The sequence below is a fragment of the Chrysochloris asiatica genome, unplaced genomic scaffold, assembly GCF_000296735.1.
Source record: "Chrysochloris asiatica unplaced genomic scaffold, ChrAsi1.0 scaffold00002, whole genome shotgun sequence".
Lineage (NCBI taxonomy): Eukaryota > Metazoa > Chordata > Mammalia > Afrosoricida > Chrysochloridae > Chrysochloris > Chrysochloris asiatica.
In genome coordinates this window covers 33,218,097-33,246,002 of record NW_006408520.1, presented here as the reverse complement: position 1 = coordinate 33,246,002, position 27,906 = coordinate 33,218,097, and the positions used below count along the sequence as shown (strand labels likewise).

Genomic DNA, 27,906 nt, shown 5'->3' with positions numbered 1-27,906 from the left:
TGATCTTTGAAATTTTCTATTTAGCTCTTGGACAAACTGACAGACGAGTGGTAGTTGGAACCATATGTTTTGTAAATATAACCTATGACCTCGTGCTAAAAAAAAGAAAAATGAGATTACTAGAATTCTGTAGACATTTTCAAAGCAGTTAGATATTAAAACACTACATGTAATGTTTTCAAATTTATTAGGACCTATCTTGGAAACCCTGTGCAGGGTCACTATGAGTCAGAACCGACTCCACAGTACTTAACAACAACAACAACGTATTCAAAATGAATCTAAGGTTTTTCTTCTTCTTCCTTATTATAATTATTATTTATAGTTTCTTGAATTTCTGTCAAGTGTTAGGCACAGTTGTAACATTTCCCATACATTTGTGTTTTTAACAAATATTTATAAAATGTTTATTTTCTGCTTTATCGTTTGTTGTTGTTAAGTGCCATCGAGTTGGTTCCAACTCATAACCAACCTGATAGGATTTCTGAGGTTGTAAATATTTGCAGAAACAGAAGGCATCTCTTGCCTGAGGAGCAATTGGTGGCCTCGAACTACTGACCTGTGGTTCACAGTCCAGTACTTAACTTATAGAGCTACTGAACTCCCATTTTATACTTGCTGTTGTTGTTAAGTGCCTCCAAGTCAATTCTGACTCATAGCAACCCAATATAGGGTTTCCGAGGATTGGCTGGTGAGTTTGAACTGCCAGCCTTGTGGTTCAAGTCAACGTTTCAGTCCAGCACCACACCAGGACCCCTCCAATCTCTTTATGAATTGATTTAACCAAATATGTCTTCCTCTATGCATAAAATGGAGTCCTGCTATGGCACTGTATGATAAACACTGAACTGCTAACCTGAAGGTCAGCGGTTCAAACCAAACAGCCCCTCCTCAGAAACCCTACACAAGGTTGCTATGATTTGGATGTGAATCGATGATACTTAACAACAACAGAGAGACTGGAAGAAGTTTTTTAGGTTCTCACTTAAGGCCCTTCATTGCCATATTCCTTATGTAAGTTCATATTTCAGGCAATTCAATTGGTCCTAGATAGAATTAACTCTTACTTGGTAAGCACAAGTTTCTTGCTAACACATATCTATAAAGGCAGTTAACTGTGGCCATGCCCTGTCTCCTGTATAGTCTACCAGCTTTCTGGACTTTGAAATCTAACTATGGTATTTTGGATCTCTCAGACCCACTCACTGCCAGTTATTTACCTAATTTGACATGACTTGGGCCTATTGACTAGAGTACACTCTATGCTCCCTGATCATATTTTGCTAACTGACTGTGTAATGGCCCTCCTTCCACCATGTATCACAAGTCCATACTATCTTAAGCTGGAAATCACCACCACATTTTCAGTGTCTGGTACTTTCGCCACCTACTGGCCACAGGTTTGTCTGCCATTTCAGGTCCATTACAGTCTGTGCCCTTTAGGTAGTCACTTAAAGAAATTCTATATTTATTCTGATTCCTGGTGTATAGCTGTAGGCGAATGCACTGAACTGCTAATCACAAGGTTGGCAGTTTAAACCCACCAGCTGCTCCTCGGAAACCCTACAGAGTCACTATGACTCAGAACCAAGTAGATGGCACTTAACAATGTAATTATTCTAATGATAAAGCCATTGCTCAAAATGGTTTTGGAATGCCTCTTTTGGAACTGCTTTCAGAGCCTATGTTGTATTTTTCTAAGCAAGTAACATAATGCATAATGATGTAGATTCTGGAGTCCAATGATGTCACAAGAAAGGGTACAGAGTTGCAGATCAAAGAGGATGCCAATAAAATAAAATTTTGGAGCTGTATTACAGCAGAAATTCATTTTTTAATTAAAATACCCATACAGTTAGTTATAACAACAAGAACATATTTTTGTAAGTCTAGCTTACATGTATCAAGATGTATAAATCTCTATGTTAATTTATTTTTTGAGCCTTAGAACATGGGAACACTGAATGGTTTAAAATTAAGAAAGATGTGTGACAGGGTTGTATTCTTTCACCATACTTATTTAACCTGATTGCTGAGCAAGTAATCTGAGAAGCTGAGTTATATGAAGACAAACGTGGCATCAGGATTGGAGGAAGACTCATTAACAACCTGCGATATGCAGATGATACAACCTTGCTTGCTGAAACTGAGGAGGACTTAAAATATTTACTGATGAAGATCAAAGACCACAGCCTTCGGTATGGATTGCATCTCAATGTAAAAAAACCAAAAATCTTCACCACTGGACCAATAAACAACATTCTTATCAACAGAGAAAAGATTGAAGTTATTAAGGACTTCATTCTTCTTGGATCAAGTATCAACACTTAAGGAAGCAGCAGTCAAGAAATCAAGCAACATATTACATTAGGCAAATCTGCTGCACAAGACTTTTTAAAAGTGTTGAAGAGCAAATATGTCTGCTTGAGGACTAAGGTGCGCCTGATCCAAGCCATTGTATTTTCAATAACCTCATATGGATGGGAAAGCTGGACAGTGAATAAGGAAGATCATAGAAGAATTGATGCCTTTGAATTATGGTGTTGGAGGAGAATACTAAAAGTGCCATGGACTGCCAAAAGAACCAATAGATCTGTTATGGAAGAGGTGCAGCCAGAGTGCTCCTTGGAGGCCAAGATGGCCAAACTTTGTCTCTCATACTTTGGACATATTGTCAGGAGGGACCAGTCACTGGAGAAGGATATCATGTTTGGTAAAGTGGAGGGTCAGAAAAAAAAGGAAGACCTCCAGTGAGATGGCTTGGCAAAGTGGCAGCATCAATGGGCTCAAGCATGGCAACAATAGTGAGGTTTGTCCAGGATCGGGCAGTATTTTGTTCTGCTGTGTATAAGGTCGCTATTAGTTGTTACCGAATCGATGGAACCTAACAACAACAACTTCCTCTAGTAGTACTGGTGTGGTGCTACAGGTTAATGGGCTGGACTGCAAGATCTGTTTGAACTGCATGATCAGTGGTTCCAGCTCACCAGCCACTTCTTCTCATCAGCCTAAACAAGGCCAGGGACAGATTGTGGAACATACCTTTAATTTCTCATATGCAAGTTCAGGCTGAAGCTGAAGAAAATTAAAGCAAGTCCAGGAGTACCAAAATATGACCTTGAACATATCCCACCTGAATTTAGAGATCATCTTAAGAACAGTTTTGATGCATTAAGACTCTAATGACCAAAAACCAGAAGAGTTGTGGAATGACATCAAGAGCATCATACAGGAAGAAGCAAAAGGTCATTAAGAAGATAAGAATGAAGGAAAAGACCAAAATAGACATCAGAAGAGGCTCTGAAACTTGTTCTCCAGAATAGAGATACTAATGCAAATGGAAAAACTGAGGAAGTACAAGAGCTGAACAAAAAATTTCAAAGTTCAGCTCGAGAAGACAAAGTCAAATATTATAATGAAATGTACAAAGACCTGGAGTTAGTAGACCAAAAGAACAAAGTCAGCATTTTTCAAGCTGAAAGAACTGAAGAAAAAAATCAAGCTTGAACTTGAAATATTGAAGGATTATAAGGGAAAAATATTGACTGATACAGAAAGCATCAAAAGAAGTTGGAAGGAATACACAGAGCCACTGTACCAAAAATAGTTGATGTTCAATCATTTGAAGAGTTAGCATAGGAGCAAGAGCCAATGATACTGAAGGAAAAAGTCTAAGATGCACTGATGGCATTGGCAAGGAACAGGCATTAGGAATTGATGGTATACAAATTGAAACATTTCAGCAAACTCTTGTGTCACTGAAGGCACTCACTCATGTATGCCAAAAATTTGAAAGACAGCTACCTGGCCAATAGACTGGAAGAGATCCATATTTGTGTCCATTCCAAAGAGAGGTGACTCAATGGAATGTGAAAAACATTGGACAATATTATTAATATCACATGCAAGTAAAACTTTGCTAAAAATTATTCAACACCAACTGCAACAGTACGTTGACAGGAACTGCCAAAGGTTCAAGCCAGATTCAGAAACGGATGAGGAACAAGAGATATCATTGCTGAAGTCAGATCGAAGTCAAGATCCATCTGAAAGCAGAGACTACCAGAAAGATGTTTGGCTGTGCCTTATTGACTATGTAAAGGTTTTCAATTGTATAGATCATGACAAGCTATAGACAACATTGCAGAAAATAACAGAACACTTAATTGTGTTCTTGAGGAGAGGTATTTGTTAGACCAGAACAAAGGAACAATGAATGGTTTAAAATTAGGAATGGTGTGTGACAAGGTTGTATTCTTTCACCATATTTGTTCAATCTGTATGCTGCACAGATAATTTGAGAAGCTGGATTATATGAAGAATAATGTGGCATCAGGATAGGAGGAAGACTCGTTAACGACCTATGATATGCAGATAATACAACCTTGCATGCTGAAACCAAAGAAAACTTAAATACTTAAAACACAGACCACATCCTTCAGAAAAGGTTGCAACTAAATGTAAAGAAAAACAAAAATCCTCACCACTGGACCAATAACTAATAAATGAAGATAAGTTTGAAGTTGCCAAAGGCTTCATTTTGTTTGGATCCACAATCAACACTTATGGAAGCAGCAGTCTGGAAATCAAATAGCATATTGCATTAGGCAAATGTGCTGCATAAGACCTCTTTAAAGTGTTCAAGAACAAAGATGTCAGTTTGAGGACTAAGGCATGCCTGATCCAAGCCATGGTATTTCAATAGCCTCATATGCATGTGAAAGTTGGACAATGATTAAAGAAGACTGTAGAAGAATGATGCATTGGATTTAGAGTGTTGGAGGAAAATATTAAAAGTGTGATGGACTGCCAAAAGAACAAACAAATCTGTGTTGGAAGAAGTACAACCAGAATGTTCCTTTAGAAGACAGAGGGCAAGACTTTGTCTCTCATACTTCAGACATTTTATCAGGAGGGAACAGTCCATGAAGAAGGACACCAAGACTGGTAAAGTAGATGGTCAACGAAAAAGAGGAAAGACCCGCCCCCCCAACAAGATAGATTGGCACAGTGGCAGCAGCAATGGGCTCAAGCATAGCAATGACTGTGAAGTTGACAAAGAACCAGGCAGCATTTGGTTCTGTTGTACACAAGGTCACTGTGCATCAATACCAACTCAACAGCACCTAATAACAACAAGCATCATAGAGTATTATGAGGATAAAACAAGTATCCACATTAGCATTGAGACCAGCACATAGTCAACTCACAGTAAATGTTTGCCACCCGTGTGAGACCTTGAGCACATTGCTTAAACTATCCAAGCCTCAATCTACTCATCCTTGAAGAAAATTGATGTGTCACCACATCAGAAAGTATTAAACTGATCAAAATCATTCATGTGAAGCAAAGAGTGTAGTACCTGGAATGTAGTATGTGCTCAATAATGTTAGCTGTTACTATTAGTACTAATCCCAATGATGATGAATCTGTGTCCTATGAAAATGACCTTGAATTTAGTAAATATACAAAAGTTGTTTCAATCAAGTCAGGGTAGACACTGTTGAAAATAATATTTTTCTCTGGCCTCATCCTTTTTAAGCTATTAACTAAACCCTTTACCTTGTTGCTCATATCCTGTACCCCTGTGATCAGTTTTACAGGCAGGAAATTTCCACATAAGCTTTGGTCTGAGAAAAGGGTACTACTGCTAAATTTGAAGTTTAAAAAAGTCTAGACTTATGCCCACCATATGGGAGCGGAAATGGGGCAGCTATTATTTGACAGGGCAGAAAGTGAAAACTATATTTTAAAAAAATCTTTCTCTGTAAATATGTGCTTCTTCTATGTATACCCCTCTAAAAGAGAAAGTATTAGGCCTGGGCAAAGCAGCCAGTGTCAGAGAAACGAGCCCATACCATAATCTGGAAGCTGGGCTGGCCAATACTCTTAAACCAATAGATGACTTCTGCACAAAGTTCTTTGTGGGAACAGAGGTAAGTTGGAATTACTTGATTTTAAAAGTAATACTTCTAATTACCCTGAAATATATGCTTTGTACATGATTGCTTTATGAAGATTTATAATATTATGGAACACTGGTGGTGCAGTAGCTAAGCATTTGACTGCTAAGCAAAAGTTTGATAGCTGAATCCATCAACTGTTTTGCAGTCTGCTTCTGTAAAGATTTACAGGCTTGAAAGTCTATGAGGCAGTTCTACTTTATGCACACGTCATCACTATGTGCTGGAATCAGCTCAATGGCATCTAACAACAAGAGCAGGATCTGTGCTAGGTATTTTCCAAATTATATCTTATTTACTCCATACCAAATACATTGCTGTTGAGTCAATTCTGATTCATAGCAATTCTATAGGTTAGAGTAGAACTGTCCCAAAAATCATAAATCTTTACAGAAGTAGACTATCACATCATTCTTCTGTGGAACCACTGATGGGTTCCAACCACTGACCCCTTGGTTGGCCCCAGAACACTTCCCCACCGTACTAGCAGGGCAAGCATTCTTATTTGGTTTATATTAGTATCCCACTGTACAGAGGAAACTGAGGTTCAGACTTTAAAGTACAATCACACGGTGTCAGAAATGCTCTTTCCTTCATGACTCGTATGTCATGAAAATAACAGGGATTTCTCCCAGTCCATAACACCATGAGGAGTCTCCCTAGCTTAATCTCATGGGAATGGAATTTGCATTCACATTTTAATTGTTATGAGGGGATTAATCATTTCCATCCGCTCTTAAGCACTTACCATCTGCCAGACACAGCACTAGGCATTGGGATCAGAGATGAGTAGTCAGTCCCTGTCCTTAGGATGCTCCTTGCCTAGTTGAGGAAACAGATATCTAGACAGTCTGATAGCTGTCAGAGCCTATCCAGGGGCTGCTTGGCCTGGAAGGGGGTGGGAGGAAGGGCTTCACATAAGTGACCTGTGAACTTCTTGCATGTTGGAGGTTAAGATGGAACCTGTAAGATCAGCATGAGATAACACAATCCAAGTAGAACTAGCAGCCAGAATAATACTTTGGAGTTGTGAGAGTGTAAGATTTGTCTAAGGAGCTAGGGTGGCCTGAGCAATTTGTAATTGGCTGCTAACACAAAAGTCTGCGGTTCAAATTGACCCGCCAGCTCCGTGGCAGAAAGGGCTATATCTGCTTTCATGATAGTAACAATCAAGAAAATCCCATGGAGCCGTTCCACTCTGTGACACATGGCATCTCCTGAGTTGGAAACTGGCTCAACAACAGCTAACAATAACAACAGGAGCATTGTCTGACAATTGTGGGATAGTTTGATGCAAGAAAGGAAGAGAGGCCAAAAATGCCAGGTCGATTACCAACTGCCTTTTCTGCTGCTTTGTTCAGCCCTTTACATTCATGTGTCAAGCATTGGGTAGAAACAACACTGATACTGGAAGATCTAAAAACAACACTGAAATTGGGAGTCCTTTGCATCTGGGGGACCTTTAGGAAAACATCCAGAGCCTTTGATTTCTCATCTGTAAGATGACAGTGTGGGACTACATTTTCCTCTAAACCTCGTCTTGGTTTTGTCATCGCTTGGTTTTATCTTTCCTTTGCATGGCTATTCCTTCCTTTTGTTTACATCAGGTGCCTCTGCCTTCCCCTCTCCTTCAAATGGCCATAAAGTACAATGGGAATATATTGTCTTTGTTATTTTATTTTGATAGAACTTCATATTCCCTATTTTCAACTTTCAAATGCAGTAAGTACCATTTTATGCATTCACATTCCCTCTCATTCCACAAATATTTATTAAATACAAGTTTTGTAACATGCTGAAAATAAATCACGGAACAAGGTTAACCAAATCCCTCTCTCATGGAGTTTTGGTCCACTGGGACAATTTTTTGGAAACTCTGGAAATCCAGAAGCTGAAACTCTTATCCTAACATCAAGGATTTCTGTATTTCTGTGTTCGCCATGTCACTGTGTAGATCAAAAGGTAGCAAACTCAGGGTTCTTTTGTTCTACATACAATCAAGCAAGCAGTTTGAGCCTTTCCCCGCTTACCATACTGAATTATTTGATTGAATTGACCAGTTGCTTTGTGCTTGCTTTGGATTACAATCAGTCTTAGCATGTGAGTGTGAGGTCTTTTGCCTTTAAGTCATCAGTGTTTTCATTGGGGACCTATCATGTTTTTAGGAAGGTGAAGTGATATACACCAACTGGAAAATGGAAAAAGATCCCGACACTGGACGACTGATGGGTAAGTGTTGGTGATTGCTCTGTTTTTAATGAGAACCTTCTTTTAATTTAAGCAACTCAGTAAGGAGTCTCACTAAGTACTAAGTAACTCGGCTGCTAGTGGGTGGGAGGTTACCTCAAGTTCTGACCATACACTGATTACTCCAAGTGAAGGCTCAAACCAGAAGCTTATTTGAAATACATAATCTTGGATTCTACCCCAAGCCTACTGAATCTGAATCTGGAACTTAAAAAGATTCTCTAGGCAGTTTGTTTTCACACAAAATTTTAAGGAGCACTGGACTATATTATACTTAAATGCCTGAGAGATTTGGGCAATTTAATTTTTAAAACAATAATGCTGTCTTAGTAATTCAACATCCAATAACTCATCAGTCTGGCAAAATTCAAGTCAATATGAGATTACAGTGATCTTACAGACCCTGGGAGAATACAGAAGTAACTATTGAATCCTCTTTTGGGTTGAGACAAGTGTTGTCCGTGTATACATATAGACCAGACACTCTAGACAACTGACCAGAAGTATGTAGGCCACACCCAGGGATGAGTAAAATCAGAGTTGGTCCCCAGTAAGCAAAGCTCACTTGGAGTTGACTAAATTTATCACTACTGGTAGCGTAGTGGTTACGAATTGGGCTGCTAACCTCAGGTCTGCAGTTCAAAACTACCAGCTGCTCCAAAGGAGAAAGTCGAGGCTTTCTGCTCTCGTAAAGATTTGCAGCCTCGGAAACCTTATTCAGGGTCACTATGAGTCAGAATCGACTCCACTGTACTTAACAACAACCATGTAAAACTTTTAAGTAGTTCTTTAAGGAGCTCTGGTAGCGTAGTGGTTACAAATAGGATTGCTGTCCTCAGGGTCAGCAGTTCGAAACTACCAGCTGCTCCGTGGAAGAAAGATGAGACTTTCTGCTCCCATAAAGATTTACAGCCTCGGAAATTCTATAGAGGGTCGTTATGAGTCGGAACCGACTCCACAGCATATAACAACAACAACAACAATGTAAAACTTTGGATTTTATCATGGCCTGAAAATATATTAAAACTACATTTTAAAGTGTGGAATAACCATATGCTAAGGAAGAGGGCAGTTTCTGAGACTGCTGGACAGATGAACGATGGTAAATTTTCCGAATGCTACCGGAATGAGCAGCATAGTGGAATAGCCAGGTTAAGTTTGTAAAAGGGGATCTGATCAATAATTTGAATTTCTGGAACAAGTAAAAATTGGAGAGGTCTTCAAAAAGTTTGTGGGAAAATTGCGCTATTATTCCATTTTTCTACCACCTTTTGGAAGCCCCCTCGTATGCATGATGAATGTAAGTCAGAACCATAGCCTGCTTGCAGAGCAGGTGCTGAACCTGGGGTTCTTTACCTCCAAACCTCACCCCTTCACTTCTACTAATATGGTCCAGTATGGAAAGATGGAAAGGTGAAAAACACAGTTATTCACAATGAATAGCAGCTGAAGTGCAGTGAAAGTCCATGCATACATGTTCTGAATGGTAAACTGTGTGCCTTGTTTTCATTCTGTGAGCTGGTAGTGTTTTCCTTTGGAGCTGCCAGCAGCTGAGTGACTTTCATAAGCACTACGTAGATTTCTTGAGTAGAGATGAAGTGAAATTGTCAGTTAGAGGTAGTGACTAGGACCCATCCCTCTTGGTCTGCTGGAATCCCATGTTCTTATCTCAATTATAGATCTGGGCAGAAAGAACAATTTTCTAATCTAAGAGGAGACCTCTGAAAGATAAATTCCCAACCTGAGACTGAAGTATATGTTATGTCAGTTCACATAGTCATTTCATATACTGACAAATCAATACAACCATCTGCCAGGCGCTCGTCTAAGCACTTTCCATGGATTCGTTTCTTTAATTCTTACCACAACCCTATTGGGTAAGTACTATAGGTGGGAGTGGCAGGAGTTGAACCTAGGCAACCTGCCTGCAGAGTCTGTATTCTGAAATGCATCACTACACTGAAACAAATAAACAACATTCTTATCAACAGAGAAAAGATTGAAGTTGTCGAGGACTTCATTCCTCTTGGATCAACTATCAACACTCGTGGAAGCAGCAGTCAAGAGATCAGACGACATATTGCATTGGGCAAATCTGCTGCACAGGAACTTTTTAAAGTATTGAAGAGCAGAGATGTCAGCTTGAGGACTAAGGTGCGCCTGACCCAAGCCATGATATTTTCAATAGCCTCAGATGCATGCGAAAGCTGGACAGTGAATAAGGAAGATCATAGAAGAATTGATGCCTTTGAGTTGTGGTGTTGGAGGAGAATACTAAAAGTGCCATGGACTGCCAAAAGAACCAATAGATCTGTTTTGGAAGAAGTGCAGCCAGAGTACTCCTTGGAGGCCAGGATGGCTAAGCTTCGTCGCTCATACTTTGGACATATTGTCAGGAGGGACTAGTCACTGGAGAAGGATGTCATGCTGGGTAAGATGGAGGGTCAGAGAAAAAGAGGAAGACCCTCAATTAGATGGATCAGCCAGGTGGCATCATTGATGGCATCAAGTGTGGCAGCGGTAGTGAGGTTGGCCCAGGATCGGACATTGTTTCATTCTGCTGTGCATGGGGTTGCTATGAGTCGGTTCCGACTAGATGGCACCTGACAACAACAACAACAACAACACTGAAACCAGGATTAAATAATGACATTGGGGGAAACTGTTGTTGTTGTTGTAAAGTGCTATAGTGGATTCCGTCCCATAGCAACCCTGTATAGGATTCCCAAGGAGCAGCTGGTGAGCTTGGACCACTGATCTTGCAGTTCAAATGACTTTGCAGTCTGAAACATTAGCCCACAACTTCTTGTTTATTTTAGTTTTCTCATGAAGTACCTGTGTTAGACATAGTGTTAAAACGCAAGGGTACTCATAAAAAAAAAAAAATCTGTGGTTCAAACCCACCATCCACTTCTTAGAAACCCTATACAGGGGCATTATGAGTTGGAACCCACTCCACAGCACATAGCAACAACAAAAACAGATTTACTTAAGGCACCAAACGCTTTCTCTCCTCGGGATTTTGATGTATATTGTTCCCTCTATATAAAATGTTCCTCCACACCACAATCCTCCCCTGCTGCACTGCTTCTCAGGCCTAGACAGCTCATCTTTAGAGAAGCCTTTTCTGACCATCCAGTCAAACACTGGAGCCCTAGTGTAGTGCTTGCTGTAAGATAAGCATTCAATTGTAGATTGGTTTAAACCAGTCGTTTCTCAGAAATGAGTTGGAACTGACTCGATGGCACTTATAGCAACAACAACCATCTAAAGTTACGTCCTTTGTTATTCTCTTAGTATTTTTTCCCCCTTCACAGCACTTTTCACTATTTTTTATTGGTTTGTTTTTTTGTGTGTGTGGAGGGGGGGGGTCAATATTTATTGACTCTCTTCTAATCCAGACTGTAAGCTCATGAGGGCAGGTTCCTATTTGTTTGTTCACCATCACAAAGTAGCTGGTACATATAGGCAATTTATCAATATTTATTGACTGAATGAATGAGTAAATAAATAAGAACATAAAACCCAGGTGAAGACCTGGTTGGCCAGCAGTGTGGCAAGACCTGGGGACTCTTCAGTGACATAGCCACAGAAGACTAGAATGGAGAGTGAAGCATCCAGCTGATAAGAAGAGAGGGCATATGCATAAGAACACCCACACTTGCAGATAATACCCACTTATCCTGGCTTCTTCAGTCACTGGATGATCAGAGCTCAACCAGAAGTAAAAAGAAGAGGGGAAAACAAAACGTATTCTCATACAATTTGATGAACTTGACCTACACACCTATGGAAGCAGTAGCTCAAAAGAGGGAACAAGTCCTTACAGCAAGAATCATTCCCACCCCCTCCACACACAGAGTAGACAGGGATGGGCAACTTGGACATTGGCTACCCAAAATGCAGGGTGAGGGGCTACAAAGGCAAGAAGTGACTGGCTTACAAGCTTTCAAGAGGGAACCTAGATCCAGAGGGCCTGGAGGAAGGTAGAATCTCCAGTGAGTAGTATTCAATCTGACTAGGCGGGGCTGATGCAATGAAATGCAGACGGGTCTCTTGTGATACAATAGTGAATAATTGTTATCAGAACTGATTGTGAGGGTTGGAAATGTAAAGGTAGACATTTTATAGCAAGGAGGGGAGTGATTAACTTTTCAGTCTAGGAACGGAGGTCCCTAGGACCATCAAGGGAGAAGAGCAGAGAGCAGGACCCTACCCAGAGAAGCAGTGATGTCTGAAATGGAGGCAGAGATGATGACGTGGAGCGATGGAGCAGCTGGAGACTTTAGATCCAGAGAGGGAGAGCGACTGTGTACTGAAGACCTGGGGGGTACCGGGGAAGGATTGCATGGAGGGGATTGTAACCATGGCAATGAGACAATATATGATAGAATGAATGTAAAACTAATGTTCTCCCATGTAAACTATCACATAATTCACAATAAAACATTTAAGAAAAAAAAAGGAAGAACATAAAGAATCTCTGTAGTTCTAAAAAGTGGCTGCAATGGAAAATTTCCTGAACTTTTCATTAAAAGGGGAGAAGGAGCTATTTCTTGATAGTTTCATTCACCCCAACTGACTCTGTTTTCCACTCTTGAATTTCATTTAATTGAGACCTCTCTGTCCATTCTAAGAAGCCCTAGTAGGGTAAGCACTGGAATGCTAACCACAAAGTCAGCAGTTCAAACCTACCAGCCACTCCACAGGAGAAAGATGAGGCTTTCTGCTCCCATAAAGATTTACAGCTTAAGCAACCCTATACAAGGTTGTTATGAGTTGTATTCAACGCGATGGCAGTGGGATGATCTCTCCATTGGGTGCCTGTCCCTTCTTCCTTGCAGGAACCTAAATGGTGTTATTAATGATGATAGGGTCTTTTCAATTTCAGTAGCAAAGAAGCCAGTTAACCTCTACACTGTCCATGATGGAGCTGTCCACACTATTCAGCGGTCACCCTTTTACAAGGACATTATCCTATCCATTGGAAGATGGAATGTAGCTATCTGGAAAGAAGGTGTTATGGTAAGTTACATGGAAAATGTGTGAGTGGGCGTGTGGTCCTTTGTTAATCAGAAAGACAATAGGAACAACAGAACCTTCTGACATAATAGTGCCTTTGGGATACTTCTTAAGAGAAATTAAAACAGATGGCAAAAGCAGAACCACTGTGAGCCTTTTAAAGACAATCATTTGCTCTTCTTTCCTGAGGGAATGAAGCAATATTTACAAGTCCCTCGTTTCCTGAAAGCACATAGTCTTTTCTTTGAGATATATATTGTGGGCCAATAACTTGCTTTGTGTGTTTTTTTCTCCATTGGGGGGAAAAAAAAAAAAAGATGGGATGCTGATTACTGTGCAAAACCAAAGAGAAATGTTGGGTCTGGAATTTTTTTGCTCTGCACTAGAAATATGTTTGTAGGCTCAGTAAAAGGGGAGTAGGTAGATCATGACACATCCAGAGACACATAAAGGCTAAATGTAGTATGAGGCAGTCACAAGACTCTGGTGGTCAAGAATAGATCTGGGGTGGTGAGGCTAAACTGGCCACCCACAAAAATAAGACTGATAAATGCTAGTAAAGGAACGGTGTGGGGATATGCTGATTTTGATAAGAATTTAAAATGATATATCCCTTTGGTCGGCAATTTGACAAGATTATCAAAATCTGAAAGGCATATATGTATATAAAAGTAAATAAAATATTGTTATGAGGGTACCAGTTCATACATGCACTGGTTTATTCCAAACAAAATGTGTTTGAACATTTGTGTGCAACCTGTGCAAGACTGCATCAAGTTCTCTCAGTTTGTCTTAGTCTTGTTGTTGTACTATTGAGTTGGCTCCAACTCATAGCAACCCTTTATAGGGTCTTCAAGGAGCAGCTGGTGAACTTGAACCATCAATCAATCTTCCAGTTCAAATTACCCTTATGGTCCAATGCTTATCCTCCAGCCCCACGGAGGGTGCCTTCAAAAAAAACGATCCAATCAAAACTGTAGCTTTCAAGGGGATCTGCTGGGTAAGTTAAATTCAAGGCAGAGAGGTCAGCTCAGAAGATTATGATGACCATTTTGGGGGATCCCAAAGAGATCAACTTGATAGATTTTCTCAAAGGGTAAAGGACAATCATGGAAGTTTATTAGGAAGAAGTTTTAAGAAAATGGAAAACTGCAATGGTGAGACAAAAGCCAGGAAAATTGTGCCAAGCAATTGCTCATTCTTCTGGGGTAGAAAGAGTTGTCCTCAAGAATTTCATTGGGAAACCTTGCTGAATCCACTCTGCAGCCCAAATTTCTTTTTGTTTCCCAAACTCAGAGAACATTGAAAAGGAACATGATTTGAGTCCCTCAAGGATGCCCAAACTGCCACCTTGATGTAGTGTAAATTGAAGAACACAGGATTTTTCAGGGAAAGGATCGAGAGATGGAAACACTGTCTTCAGAAATGTATAGACCTAGATGGAAAATATATCAAGAAACAATAGCTTCACATGTTGGTAATTTTATTTAATAATGGTTTCTATGATCCTGTGGTAATAGTTTTTAATTACCCCTGTATATTTCCCAACTGAAGATAAAAATAGATATATTATTTGACTTAGCATTATGCTTCTGTGGCTTTAACTTAACACGAATGTGCAAAGAAATGTGGATGAATAGATGTGCAAGGATGTTGACTGAAGCATTGTTATTGTGGACTTCTACTGTACACCAGATGTACTTCTGTAATGTTTGTGTTTTTTCTTAATGTTCTTGTGTTGATTTTAAAACAAAACAGCAAAAAAAAAAAAAATGATGAAAACATATTAGGGTTGTAGCTTAAAAGACAAGGAAAATTCAGGCAACAAAAGCCAAAAAGATCTCTTCAGGGGTCAGAAATCTGGCTGTCTTCTGGTGAGAATAGTTTTGAACCGCTTCCTCTCAGGAGCCCATGAATCTGTGACATTCTTCATTCCCTAAAGGAAAGTTCCATAGACATGTATTGGAGGACAAGCGGCAGCTCCCTGGTTTATATAGTCCCTACAGATGTAAGTAGGTAAACAAGCACACCCGGTTGCCAGATGGTGCCTGACAGTGGAAAGAAAGCACATTCGGATCTTCTTTCTCTATGAAACCCATCCAAAGAATGCAAATGATCCCATGGTAGAGAAAAAAGAAGATGACCTCATGAGGCTTTGGTGGTCTATAATCCCTTCCAAACAATATTCATAAGCTATTGAATTCTTCCATCTGTAGCTATTTAGTGTAAGTTTACCAACTCTGTTGTTGATTTTCAACATGTAGTTCACAGCTGGAATTGGCCAGTTTCATTTGCTTTTGCTGGCTACCAGAACTGTTTCCATGGGAAGCAGACATCTGATAGCAAAATGAAGGTCTACAGGGATAATTTCATTTTAAACTTTACTTATCTAATGTCCATCAGTTTCCATAGAAATAGCAATGACCTTTAGTAACAGTTGGATTATTAGAACTATCATAGCTCAATTTGAAAATTTGGTCTTTTTCTAAAAAGCAACTAGAGACAAAAAAGAAACCAAAAAAACAACCATGTTATGAAAACACATAGGAAAGAAAAGAGCTGCCATTATATAAAAACCCTACCATAAAAAAGAGTTCTGGTATGGTGCTGTAGGATAATACTCTGGATCACAAGGTCAGTTTGAACTTCAAGGTCGGCGGTTCAATCTCACAACCTGCTCCTCGGATCCTATACAGGGTTGCTATGAGGCGGAACTGACTTGACGGCACTCACTAACAACAACAACCATAAAAAGAAGTCTCTGAGTTGGGATATTTTTGTTCCTGTATGATCAAAGCTGTCCTGATGTGGCATTGTAGAATAAGCACTGGACAGCTAACCAGTGGTTCAAACCCACCAGTCACTCCTTGGAAACCCTATAAAGGTTGCTATGTGTCCAGAACCAACTCTGGCACTTAAAAACAACAACAACACAACTTACATAAGTACTTTACAGAAAATTGTTTAGATTCAGAATTGAAAATCATTGTGTGAATTTTCCTCAGATGGGAGCAAAAACTTGGAATTTGTCTTAATTTAATTTTATATTTTTTTAAGAGTGGACCCCTACTTCAGTCATGCTGTGCACCAAAAAGGTACACCTCAGGCCACTGGTCTCTGACAAGGCCTGGGGTTTTCTTTATTGGCCGAGAAGATGGCTACCTGGATATCTGGGACCTGCTGGAGAAAACCCATGAACCAGCACAATCACAAAACATCTGTATAACAATGATCACTTATATCAAACCCTGGATCCTTTCTGGTATGTTAGGTAACTCCAGAACATTTAACAGTTATCTGAGAAGCTGTATTTTCTTTCAGGTGTTTGTTTTTTTCCTTGTCCCTTCACTTCTGTCTTACTCTCAAATCTTAGGTACAGCCTGAACTTTTTTCGCTGTTTTGCTTCATCAACAATTATTGCTGGAATATGGGTAGTGTGTCCATTAGAGACTGGTTTTTGAAACACATGATGGAAAGCAGCCCTTTCATCTTTTCTAGGACAGACTGGGTGATTCCTAAATCTTTGCTCCCTTTCGCTGCTTCTTTTCCAGATAGGATATTTTTTGTTTCTGTAACTTTTCACTGTAAGTCCTATTTTTTGACATTTTAGCATTTTTGTGTTTCTCCATGAACAATATCAAGCAATCCTTTTGACAAAATTAAATCACATTCTGAGACTATTCATCCATTTAAATTTAATTTTTGAATTAATTACAAGGTAAAAAATAATGCATAACAAAGCATGCAGGAATTCAAGGATACATCTAAGGTAAAAAATTATTTCTTTCATCCTGGTCTTTCTGTGATACCCTAGTCTATTTTTTTAAAAAAGGAAAGCAGTTTCCCTTTATTTCTATAGAAGTAAAGGCATACAGTTTTCTTTCTATCCTTTTCTCTCCCCAAAACATTATATTTGGAAACTGAATCTTTGAATTCCTTAGAGTCCACAGTTTGCCTACTGTTTAGTTACATATGTCACTAATGTGTTCGTCCATCTTTGATATAAAACATTGCTTTCGCTCAGCTATAGAGGTTAAGAGTCCAGGTTTTCACTACTGAAACAATTATTCTACAAATGACAAGAAAAAAGAAACCCACAAACACATAGTAAGATAAAAAAAAAATTTAATTCTCAAACACATTTGTTTTATACCCATTTTAAATGCTTAAGGCAGTATTTAAATGTTATAATAAGGAAACTGTGGATCTGACTGTGTCTTGAAAAGTCATCTGGTTAGCAGTATCCTTTAGCCCTTATTGTGTGTTTGGTAAAAATATGCTTCATGACTTGTCTTTGAAATCTTTCCATATGCCATCTCTGGTTTCTTTTCAAATCTACCCAGTGGGCCTAACCACAGAGAAGGGCAGCCTTAGCCAGAAGCCACACTCCTTAGATAGACCCCAAGAAAAGACAATTTGAAGAGGCAGGGTGGTCTCAGCTTTCATTCCTTCAACTGGAAAAAATGTCACTTTTGCCAGTTATGAGCATCTAATGAAGATGCCAAGATTATTGTAACCATAGCAGGTCCCATGAGAGTTCACAAGACAAAAACACATTTTATGTTTAACCTCTAAGATGGCTCTCTACTGAACTTTTGTCCTACTTTTTTTTTTAATCTTTCAGCTAAGCAGCAATTTATAGCCATAGCTGATTACTATGGAACACTACATATATTAGAAATTCCTTGGACATTTAGTCGTCCTTCCACCAATGAGGTTAGTTAAATTTTGTCTTTGAAGATTTATGTGACTAGATATTGCTGAGGCATATTTTAAGATACTTGTTCAGAAATGACATCATCTCTCTCTACTCTGTAAGAAAACAAAAGAATCATATAGTCAAACATAAGGGTAGCGTCCTGGTGTGGCGCTGTGGGCTAATGCGTCAGACTGTAAAGTTGTTTGAACTGTAAGTTCCGTGGTTCAAGCTTACCAGCTGCTCCTTGGAAACCCTATGCAGGGTCACTGTGGGTTGGAATCGACTTGATAGCACTTAACAATAACAACATGTGTATATTCCTATTGTGAGTTCAATAGTTTGAAGCTGGGGGTGGGGAGGAAGTGAGATGGCAGTCCATAAAGGAAGTCCAAACTCTGAGAGAAAAATTGATTTGGAGATTTCGTAACTATAAAATATTACTTTCAGTTTAACCAAAATATATAAGCCTTATTTCAATTCTACCCTTTCCTGAGGACTCAACTGATGTTTGTATGCATCTCTCTATCACCCACTCCTACCCTAACCTTGTCCAAGTTGGGGTATTACAGTAGTGAACTGATAGTATTTTGCCCCCTTCACGTCCACCACCCAAATGTTTCAAGCAATGTTAACAAGGAGATTATAAAAAGAAAATCAATAAATAGCAATATTCATGGAGCGTTCCATATTACGGTGTCCTGGTGTAGCATAGTAGGATAAAACACCAGACTACAAGGTTGGTTTGAACCCACCGCTCCTTGGAAGGGTCTCTGTGAGTCAGAACTGACTCAACAGCACTTAATAACAATAATAGAGAGAGAGATACATATTATGTGAGGAACTTCACAATTTTCATGGTAAAATTACATTGTCTTTTAATTCCATTTTTCCATGAAACTTTTGAAGTCCCTAATATTTTTATATATACTCTGTTGTTGTTGTTGTCGTTAGGTGCTGGCAAGTCAGTTCCAACTCATGACAACCGTGTGTACAACAGAATGAAACACTGCCCAGTCCTGTGCCCGCCTCACGATTATTGGTGTTTGAACCCATTGTTGCTGACCCTATGTTATTCCCTATCATTGGGGTCTTCCTATTTTTGCTGTGCAGTGGCTTCATACGATAAGCATCAGACCATGAACCACAAGGTCAGCGGTTCGAGTCCACCAGTCACACCTTGGGAGAAAAATGAGGCTTTCTGCTCCCACAAAAGATTTACAGCCTCAAAAATCCTAAACAGGCCACTATGAGTCAGAACAGACTCCACAGCACTACAAACTACAAAAATACTATATATATATATATATATATATATATACAGTCCTGGTGTGGCATTACAGGACAAGCACTGGATTGCTACCTGCAAAGTCAGCTTTTCAAACCCACCAGCCACTCCCTGGAAACCCTGTACAGGGTCACTATGAGTCAGAACCAACTCAACGGCACTTAACTACTATTACTATTACCCAGATATATGTGTGTGTACGTGAGCTATGGTAGTGTAGTGGATTGTGAGTTGGGCTGCTAACCGCAAGGTCAGCATTTCAAATCTACCAGTTTCTCCAAGGGAGGACCATGAGGCTTTCTGCTCCTGTAAAGATTTACAGCCTAAGAAACCCTATACAGGGTCGCTATGAGTCAGAACTAACTCAGTGGTATATAACCATCAACCAACAAAATTGATATATATTTGTTGTTGTTGTTATTGTTATTAACAACAATAACAACAAAAAAACAATTAAAATTGTTATTGTTGAGTTGGTTCTGATACATAAAGTTCCTATATAGGGTTTCCTAGAATCGACTGGTGAGATTGAACCACCGACCTTGCGGTCCAGTGCCCTGACCCACAACGCCAAATAACAATATTAAATACATAGATTGAGATCCATTACCCCTCGCAACAGAGCTTGAGTGCTGGAAACAGGAATTTCCTTTCCATGAGTTCCCTTCCCCAGGGTCTCTGTAGCCTTTCCTGCTTCTATTCTCATACCAAACAGTGTATCCTCTGATTCCAGTCCCAATCCCTTTAGGGTCTACATTGATATCCTCATGTGGGTTTGCCAAGTTTTGTTGATGACATGAAAATTCCCTCCAGCTTAGAAAAAGAAGGAATAATGGGATATTTTTCTATAAAGTTATCAGTTTTTGTTGCTCTCCCCTTTCAACCCCACTCTCTTCCTGGAGACGTCCAATTCACAAGGCACTAAACTTGAGCACCTCTAAACTCAATTTTGACTCATAGCAATCCTAGGTGTTTCCAAGATATAAATCTGTATGGGAGCAGACAACCCCATCTCTTCCCCAAAGAGTGGCTGGTGAGTTTGAACTGCCAACCTGGTGGTTAGCAGTACAATGCTTATCCTACAGTGCCACCAGGGATCCTTAACCTTAGCCTGGCAAATTCTGCTGGTAGCGGGACCACAGCCCATGAACCCTGCCCTCCCCTATGTTACAAGTTGTTGTTAAGTACCCTGGAGTTGGTTCCAACTCATAGCGACCCTGCACAGGGTTTCCGAGGCTGTAAATCTTTACGGGAGCAGAAAGCTTCATCTTTCTCCCGCGGAATGGCTGGTAGTTTCAAACTGCCGACCTTGAGGTTAGCAGTTCGATTTGTAACCACTTTGTGTTACAGGTAGATGCAGCTTAAATACTACACATGATGCTACTTAAAGACCACCACCAAATGTTTGTAATGGTAAAAATGGGCATTCTTTTAGAGCTTACCATCATTGTTTTCCCAGTACTTAAAATATGCTTAATAAAATGTTGACCCTCCCTGAAATCATGCACAATCAGGGCCCAGTTTTCCTTTGCAATTACATTTTTAATACAGCTCAAAATCATTTTAACCTTAACATCCAGCAGTCTTCTATTTAAACAGAGTGACAAGTCAGAGCTGTGACATCTTTGAAGGTTTCCTTTTTTGCCCAGCATTGCCAAGAAATATTAGAAATCCTCACAAATCTGAAAGAGAGAGTGGAGAATTTGGAAGCCACTTTTTATCAACCATAGATCTGCAAAGATATCCTATCTGAGATTTAAACAGACAGTTAAAGTGAACTATTTCTAGTGGCACTGCAGAATAATGCACTGGACCACAAGGTCAGTTTAAACCACAAGATCAGCCATTCAAACCCACCAGCCACTCATCAGAAACCCTAGACAGGGTCTCTATGAGTCAGAACCAACTTAATGGCACCTAATAACAACAACACTTTGCAAACTGGAGTCCTGGTGTGGTTCTCTAGGATAAGTACTATACCGCAAGGTCAATGTGAAATGTAAGGTGGCAGTTTAAACCCACCAGCTACTCCTGATGGGTCACTCTGATTCAGAAGCAACTTGAGGACACTTGACAGCAACAGTTTCCAAATTACATTTAACTGTAGCGTTGTAGGATAAGCACTGGACTGCTAACCACAAAGTCGGTGATGCAAACCCACCAGTCACTTCTCAGAAACCCTATGCAGGGTCGCTATGTGTCAGAACCAACTCAAGGGCACTAAACAACAATAAAAGATTAAACAGCAACCCAAAGTAGGTACTCTACCTAGTGAATTACAAGTAGCAGGAATCCCAACAGAGGCTTGTGAAGAGCATGGGGTTTCCATGGTTACCTTCTCATGGCGTCTTGTTTCTGACAGATAGCAAGTGTGAGCCACTACTTTGAAACAGAAGTCAAGCACCTAGAATACGTGGAGCAGCGCAAAAAAATTGGTCAGAAAGAAAAACAAATAATGGAGCTGGAAATGGAAAAGAAAAAAGTTGTAAGTTAAATTTCAGAAATGAAAGTTGCTTTCTAATGCCAACAGCTATGTGTTTGATTGATTCATTCCCCAGTATTAATGGAGAAGTAATCTAGCTTCATATTCTTCCCTTGGTCTCATGAGAGTTGAGAGGACGTCTCCGCTTTCCTATAAGTAAGGACCTGGTAAGATTTCAGCCAATTCTGTTTCTGGAATGTTCTTTATGATACCCTATAGTCACACTGACTCAACGGCAGTTAATAACAACATAGTACAGAAACAATGATTCAACATATGGATGCTTCATTATATAGAATTTTAATATCTAGTGAATAATATATTAAAATGTTGTTAAGTGTCATCGAGTCGGGTCTGACTCATAGCGACCCAGTATGAGGTTTCCAAGGAGCAGCTGGTGAGTTTGAACTACCAACCTTGTGGTTCAAACCAACTTTGTGGTCCAATGCTTATCCTACAGTGCCATACCAGGACTCCATGTATTAAAATTAGACAGATAAAAATAATGGACTTTGGAGTCAAGACATGTGGGCTCAAATCCCAACTTGGCCACTTACCAGCCATGAGACCTAGAGCAAGGTTCTCATCCTTGATGACCTTCTGCTCTCTCAGCTTTAAGATGGGAATAGTATTGGCTACCATTTAGGGTTAGTGTAAGCTAGCTATTAAGTAACCTGACAAATAGTTGTACATTCTATTAATGGCAGGTAATGTTACTATAAAATAGTATACTAGCTCTTTGAAATTTGAACTGGAGGTGAATTTTTAGAAGCCACATCTATCTGAAACTCAGGAGCACTAGTGGTATAATGCTTAAGTGCTCAGCTGCCAGCCAAAAGTTTGGTGGTTTGAATCTACCATGTGTTTGTTCTGCAGGAGAAAAGGCCCGACGTTCTCTTCCCATAAGATTTCATTCTAGGAAACCCTATGAGGCAGTTCTATTCTGTTTATAGGGTCTCTGTGAATAAGAATTGACTTGATGACACACAACAGTCTTAAAATCTATCAAAAAGGAACCTAAAGCTCTATATCTTCTACTCCCCTTTTCTCAGCCTCTTTCTGTTTGCTATGAATTGTCTCTGTTGACCTTCCCTTACTCATCTGGAACTTGGGACCTTTCAACGGTCTGTGGATTTTTCTCTCTTTCTCACTGAAGTTACTTCAGTCCATGTTTCTGCTTCTTTCCTGTTTGTCTGTATCTGTTGCTCATTCCCTCCCTTGAACTCTTGTCACCAGCAGTTTTAAAACTGACCTCATCTCTAGTTTCTTTATAGCTGAGTATCTAATGTGCTTCATCATTCACATAAGGCCCTAGGTCTCAACTAAAGCACCAATATATTTGAAAATATTTGAATGCACAAGGCTAGCAAGTAGATGAACAGGAGTGTTTATTAAGTAGATAGTAGTTAGTGTAATCAAAGCAGACAGCCTCCTTTAAAAAGAATTGGCTAGTGATGACAAAGTGTAAAAGAACACCAACTAGTTAGCTTTTCGTTGTTTTCCTCTTCCTACAAACAAATTGGTCTTGGTTTGTTCTTTTGTACACTCACAATATTGATTGAAATTCTGTTGTAGAGGATAGTCTACAGCCCTTTGCCTGCCCCAGCAATTATCCACAATTAGTATGAGTGTTTAAATACCATTGTGATAGCCCCTAATTGGCTACATCAGTGGGAGCAAATAGACCTGTGGGTAACCAAAAATTAATTTGAATATGAAATACATTAAAACACCCAAGTAAATAAAAATGTAATATTGTATTGTGCTTTCTGGTTTTCCTTTTTTGTTGTTTTTTCTTTTTGTAATTTCATGCCCATTTGACTTAGTGCCATTTTCTAAGTAGAGCTACCATTTCTCAAAATTTCTCTGGAACTAAATCTTGAATATATGAATTAATTTAAAAGTTCTCCAATGTTACATTTAGAATATGAAAGAGACCATGAAGGAAAAAAATCACTAGTGTAGTAAGAGATATTTCCTTAGAAGCAAATGAAAATAATAACTATAACCACCTCACAGGATTGTTAAGTGCCGCCAAGTCGCTTCCAACACACAGTGACCCTGTATAGGGTTTCTGAGGATCAGCTGGCGAGTTTGAATTGTATGGATTAAAGAGTTAAGATATTTCTAGCACTTGTGATACAACAGTTAGGCAGTCAGCTGCTAACTGGAAGGTTGGTGGTTTGAACACACCCAGAGGCTCCTTGGAAGAAAGGCATAGCGATCTGCTTCTGTTTGTTGTTGTTGTTGTTGTTGCTAAGTGTTCTTGTTAAGTTCTGACTCATAGCAATCCTCTATAGGGTTTCCGAGGAGCAGCTGGTGGGTTTGAACCACTGACCTTGTGGTTCTCAGTCCAGTGCTGACCTTATAGCACCATACCAGGAGTCCTCTGTAAAGATTGTTGTTGTTGTTGTTGTTAAGTGTCATCAAGTTGGCACCGAATCATAGCAACCTTATGCACAGCAGAACAAAACAATGTCCAATCCTGGGCCAACATCATTACCGTTGTCACACTTGAGTCCATTGATGCTGCCACCTGGCCAATCCATCTCGTTGGGGGTCTTCCTCTTTTTCTCTGACCCTCCATTTTACTGAACATGACATCCTTCTCCAGTGACTGTTCCCTCCTGACAACATGTCCAACATATGAGAGACGAAATTTGGCCATCTTGGCCTCTAAGGAGCACTCTGGCTGCACTTCTTCCAAAACAGATCTGTTGGTTCTTTTGGCAGCCCATGGCACTTTTCGTGTTCTCCTCCAACACCATAATTCAAAGGCATCAATTCTTCTACGGTCTGTAAAGATTCCAGGCTGGAAATTCTTGCAGGGTAGTTCTACTCTGTCTCGTGGAGTCACTCTGAGTTGAAAATGAACTCTACAGCACCCAACTAGAACAGAACTGGCACCTAAGTGGTCACTCTTAGTATTGTTACTGAAGACAGGAGAACACCACAATCTGTCCCACAAGATTAATATTTCTGAGTGCTCACCAGAACCAGGCACTAGGCTGCACACCTCAACCAACAGATCCCATGGAAACCACAGTCCTGCCTCTCTGCAAACATCAAGACTGAAACGTTTCACTTCTTGAAGGGTAATAGTAATTACAGATTACAACTATAACACCATATGAAATGGGAATTTTCCTAACTGGAATTTCAGCTGAAGACCCAAAGGTGGGAAAAGTAGCAATTGCCACATAACCCCACAAGCTACAACAACAATAAAGGATTTCAAAGGCAAGGAGTGAATCAAAAGAGTTCCACATCTTCTAGTCAACCATCCAGGCTACCTAAGGGAGGCAAGCGCTATGGGGAAGATAACTAGAATAGGAGAGGTTTTTTGGAGAGAGACAGGTGTCAAGGGGCTCATTTTTCCGTACTCCTCCTTCCACAATACATCAGACTTCATCAGGAGAACTTTGAGGGAACCACAGCTAGAGAGGTATTGCTGGCCAGGATGGATAGTTGACCTCTTTGCACCTGGAGGCTTGCTGAAAAGCAGAAATTCAAGGGTTACGTCTTATCAGGACAACCAGGTGTGGGGAGAGAGGTGTAATGAAAAAATATCTTCTAATGGTAGAGGGGGGAGGACAGTTTTTCCTGGGGACCAAGTAAACTCCCTTGGAAAGTACTTGGGCTCAAATCAGGTGTCTAGTAGGACTTTACTGGGGTGAGGCAATCTCAGCAGAAAGAGGCCGGAGGTACACAGATGCAGAGAGGTTACCCTTTGGCAATCAGTCAGGGCCATGTAACCATATGGCAGATGTTGGGACACTGCCGTAGAAGAGCCTGGTTCTTTAAATACCTGAATCTGACACTGTTCATAATACCTCAGCGTGATAGGAAAAGTGCTGGAATCTATCACATATGAGTATATTACAAAGGACCATGATTAGAAGTGTTTTTTCCCTACTCTTACCATATAAGCACTGGACTGCAAACCACAAAGTCCATGGTTTGAGCCCACCAGCCACTTCTCTGGAGAAAGATGAGGCTTTCTGCTCCCTTAAAAATTTAAAAGCCTCCGAAACCCTATACCAGTTTGTTGTGAGTCAGAACCGACTCGCTGGCACTTAACAGCTACAATCATATAGAATGTTGCTCTTTTTGTGAATTGGTTACATCCTAACATGTATTATGTGGATTTGACACGGTGGGCATTATTCTGAGGATTTGACACGGTGCTTGTTTAAATAAATGATTTAGTTAAACCTCATCATGCAATGAAGTGGTATTCTGGTGTGACACTATAGGATAAGCACTGCCCTGCTAACCGCAAGGTCAGCAATTCAAACCCACTAGTAACTCCTTGGAATCCTCTACAGAGTTGTTATGAGTCAGAAATGACTCAAAGGCACTTTAACAACAACAACATGCTATGAAGTGGGTATTATTAGAGATGAGGAATCTGAAAGTCAGAGATATTAGGAAAAGGAGAGAAAAGCAAACATTTGGAAAGAGTAGAGCCGATGAAGGAGAAACCAAAACCATATCCGATGCAGTCAAGTTGGTCCCTTTAGTACAGGGTAGGGCTGCCCACCTAGGGTTTCTAAGGCTATGAAAGCAGAACGCTCATCTTTCTCCCAAGGATTGGCTGGTAGGTTCAAACCACTGACTTGGTAAAGGAGAAAGGAGTACCATTAACTGTGAAGTCTCAAAGCAGGAAAATGTTATTTCAAAAGTATTCACTGAAAACAAAAACAAAAAACTAGAATGAAAGTTTAGAGTACTGGCCCTCCTGATGGAATACACAGAGATGAGGAAGAGGACAAGAGGAGGGAAACAAAGATTCGGGTAATACACCAACGTGGAAATGATTTTAAAGTTCATTTAAGAGAATAAACAGATAGGAAAAATGATAATGCCTACAGACTTGTCCTATCAGACATTATAATAAATTAAAATACTCAAAGAATTCAGCCAGAGCAGGACTAATACAAACACTGACAGATTAGAAATGAATCCTAGACTATAAGAATTTATTCATCTCTGAAGGAATCTCACCAACCTATTATCCAGTAAGTGATATTGAGTAAATGGGCTGCATAAATAAAACCAAACCAGTTGCCATGGGGTTGATTCCATCTCATAGCGACCCCATGTGTGCAAAGTAGAACTACTCCACACAGTTTTCAAGGTTGTGACCTTTTGGAAGCACATTACCAGGTTCTCTTCCAAGGTGCCTCTGGGTGAGGTTTTTCCTATTAACCTCTCAAGTTAGTAGTCAAGTGCCTAACTGTTTACACCACCCAGGAGCTCCTCCTCGGTGGTATAAATGTTTCTTGCTATCACTCTTCTGTCAACATGTTCTTCTGTCAGTAAGCAGCAGTACTCTCTCTCCTTAGCCAAGAGCTTGGAAGTCATTCTAGATTCCTTCCTTTCCCTCACTCCCACCACATCCCCAACCCATTCCATGTAACTCAGCAGCTAATTCTGACTACTCTGCCTCTAAGAGGTACCTTGAATCTATCCACCCACATGTGTCTACTCAGTTTCTGCCTCCCCTGTACAGAGCCAGCACACCCCCTCTCCCAGACTGCAGCAAGAGGTGTGCCTTCTGTAAACTCCTGAGAACAGTAACCAGGTCGATTGTTTTTAACAAAGTAGCCCCTTCTTGTCCTTTGGTATGTCAGGATTTTACAGGGTTGTCTTCTTGCTTTTTCTCCCCTAGAAAATATATCATAAGTCAAAAGATCAAATAGAAGACGAATTGAAAACAGTCTATGAAAATTATTTGGAACTGGAAAAGACTGTCCTCGTCAATCTCGGACTAATCAAAGTCTCAGAGAAGTCATACATCGAAATACTATAGAAAATCTTTCTGAAAGAGTGTTTGAGAGACTATATGGGACCTTACCCTTCTGTTATTATTATTTTGTGACTAGCAAGGTAAACATATATATATTTAGGTATAAATGTAGGTTTCTATTTTATTGATATTAAAACTTTTGAATTATAACTATAAAATCTGTTTCCATTTTTGTACTGGGCTTTTAGGCTGGAAATGAAAATTATTTCTAGTGGCAGTTTCATTTTTGTAGAGTAAAACAGAGCTTTGTGATCCCCTCCAACTTCCACCCAACTATCCATTCAGAGGTCCTAATCCCAGACAAAAGTGAAATAAAATAAAAACTATCATCAGGTTGCTTTTGGTCACTCTCCAAAAAGTGCTCCCCATATGCTAATCAAAAGATTGGCAAACTGA

At 39.9% G+C, this 27,906-nt stretch overlaps 1 protein-coding gene across 1 annotated transcript in view; it reads left to right on the top strand.

Annotated features, from left to right (window-relative positions):
- The window catches only part of WDR63 (WD repeat domain 63), a 159,988-nt gene extending 132,475 nt beyond the window's left edge, over positions 1-27,513 (top strand). The window contains exons 15-21 of the mRNA XM_006831075.1: positions 5,806-5,936; positions 8,129-8,192; positions 13,105-13,235; positions 16,290-16,494; positions 17,857-17,948; positions 21,579-21,701; positions 27,373-27,513. Of these exons, the coding sequence (XP_006831138.1) occupies positions 5,806-5,936; positions 8,129-8,192; positions 13,105-13,235; positions 16,290-16,494; positions 17,857-17,948; positions 21,579-21,701; positions 27,373-27,513 (887 nt within the window). The remainder of the gene's footprint in view (positions 1-5,805; positions 5,937-8,128; positions 8,193-13,104; positions 13,236-16,289; positions 16,495-17,856; positions 17,949-21,578; positions 21,702-27,372) is intronic.
- Positions 27,514-27,906: the final 393 nt, after the last annotated feature.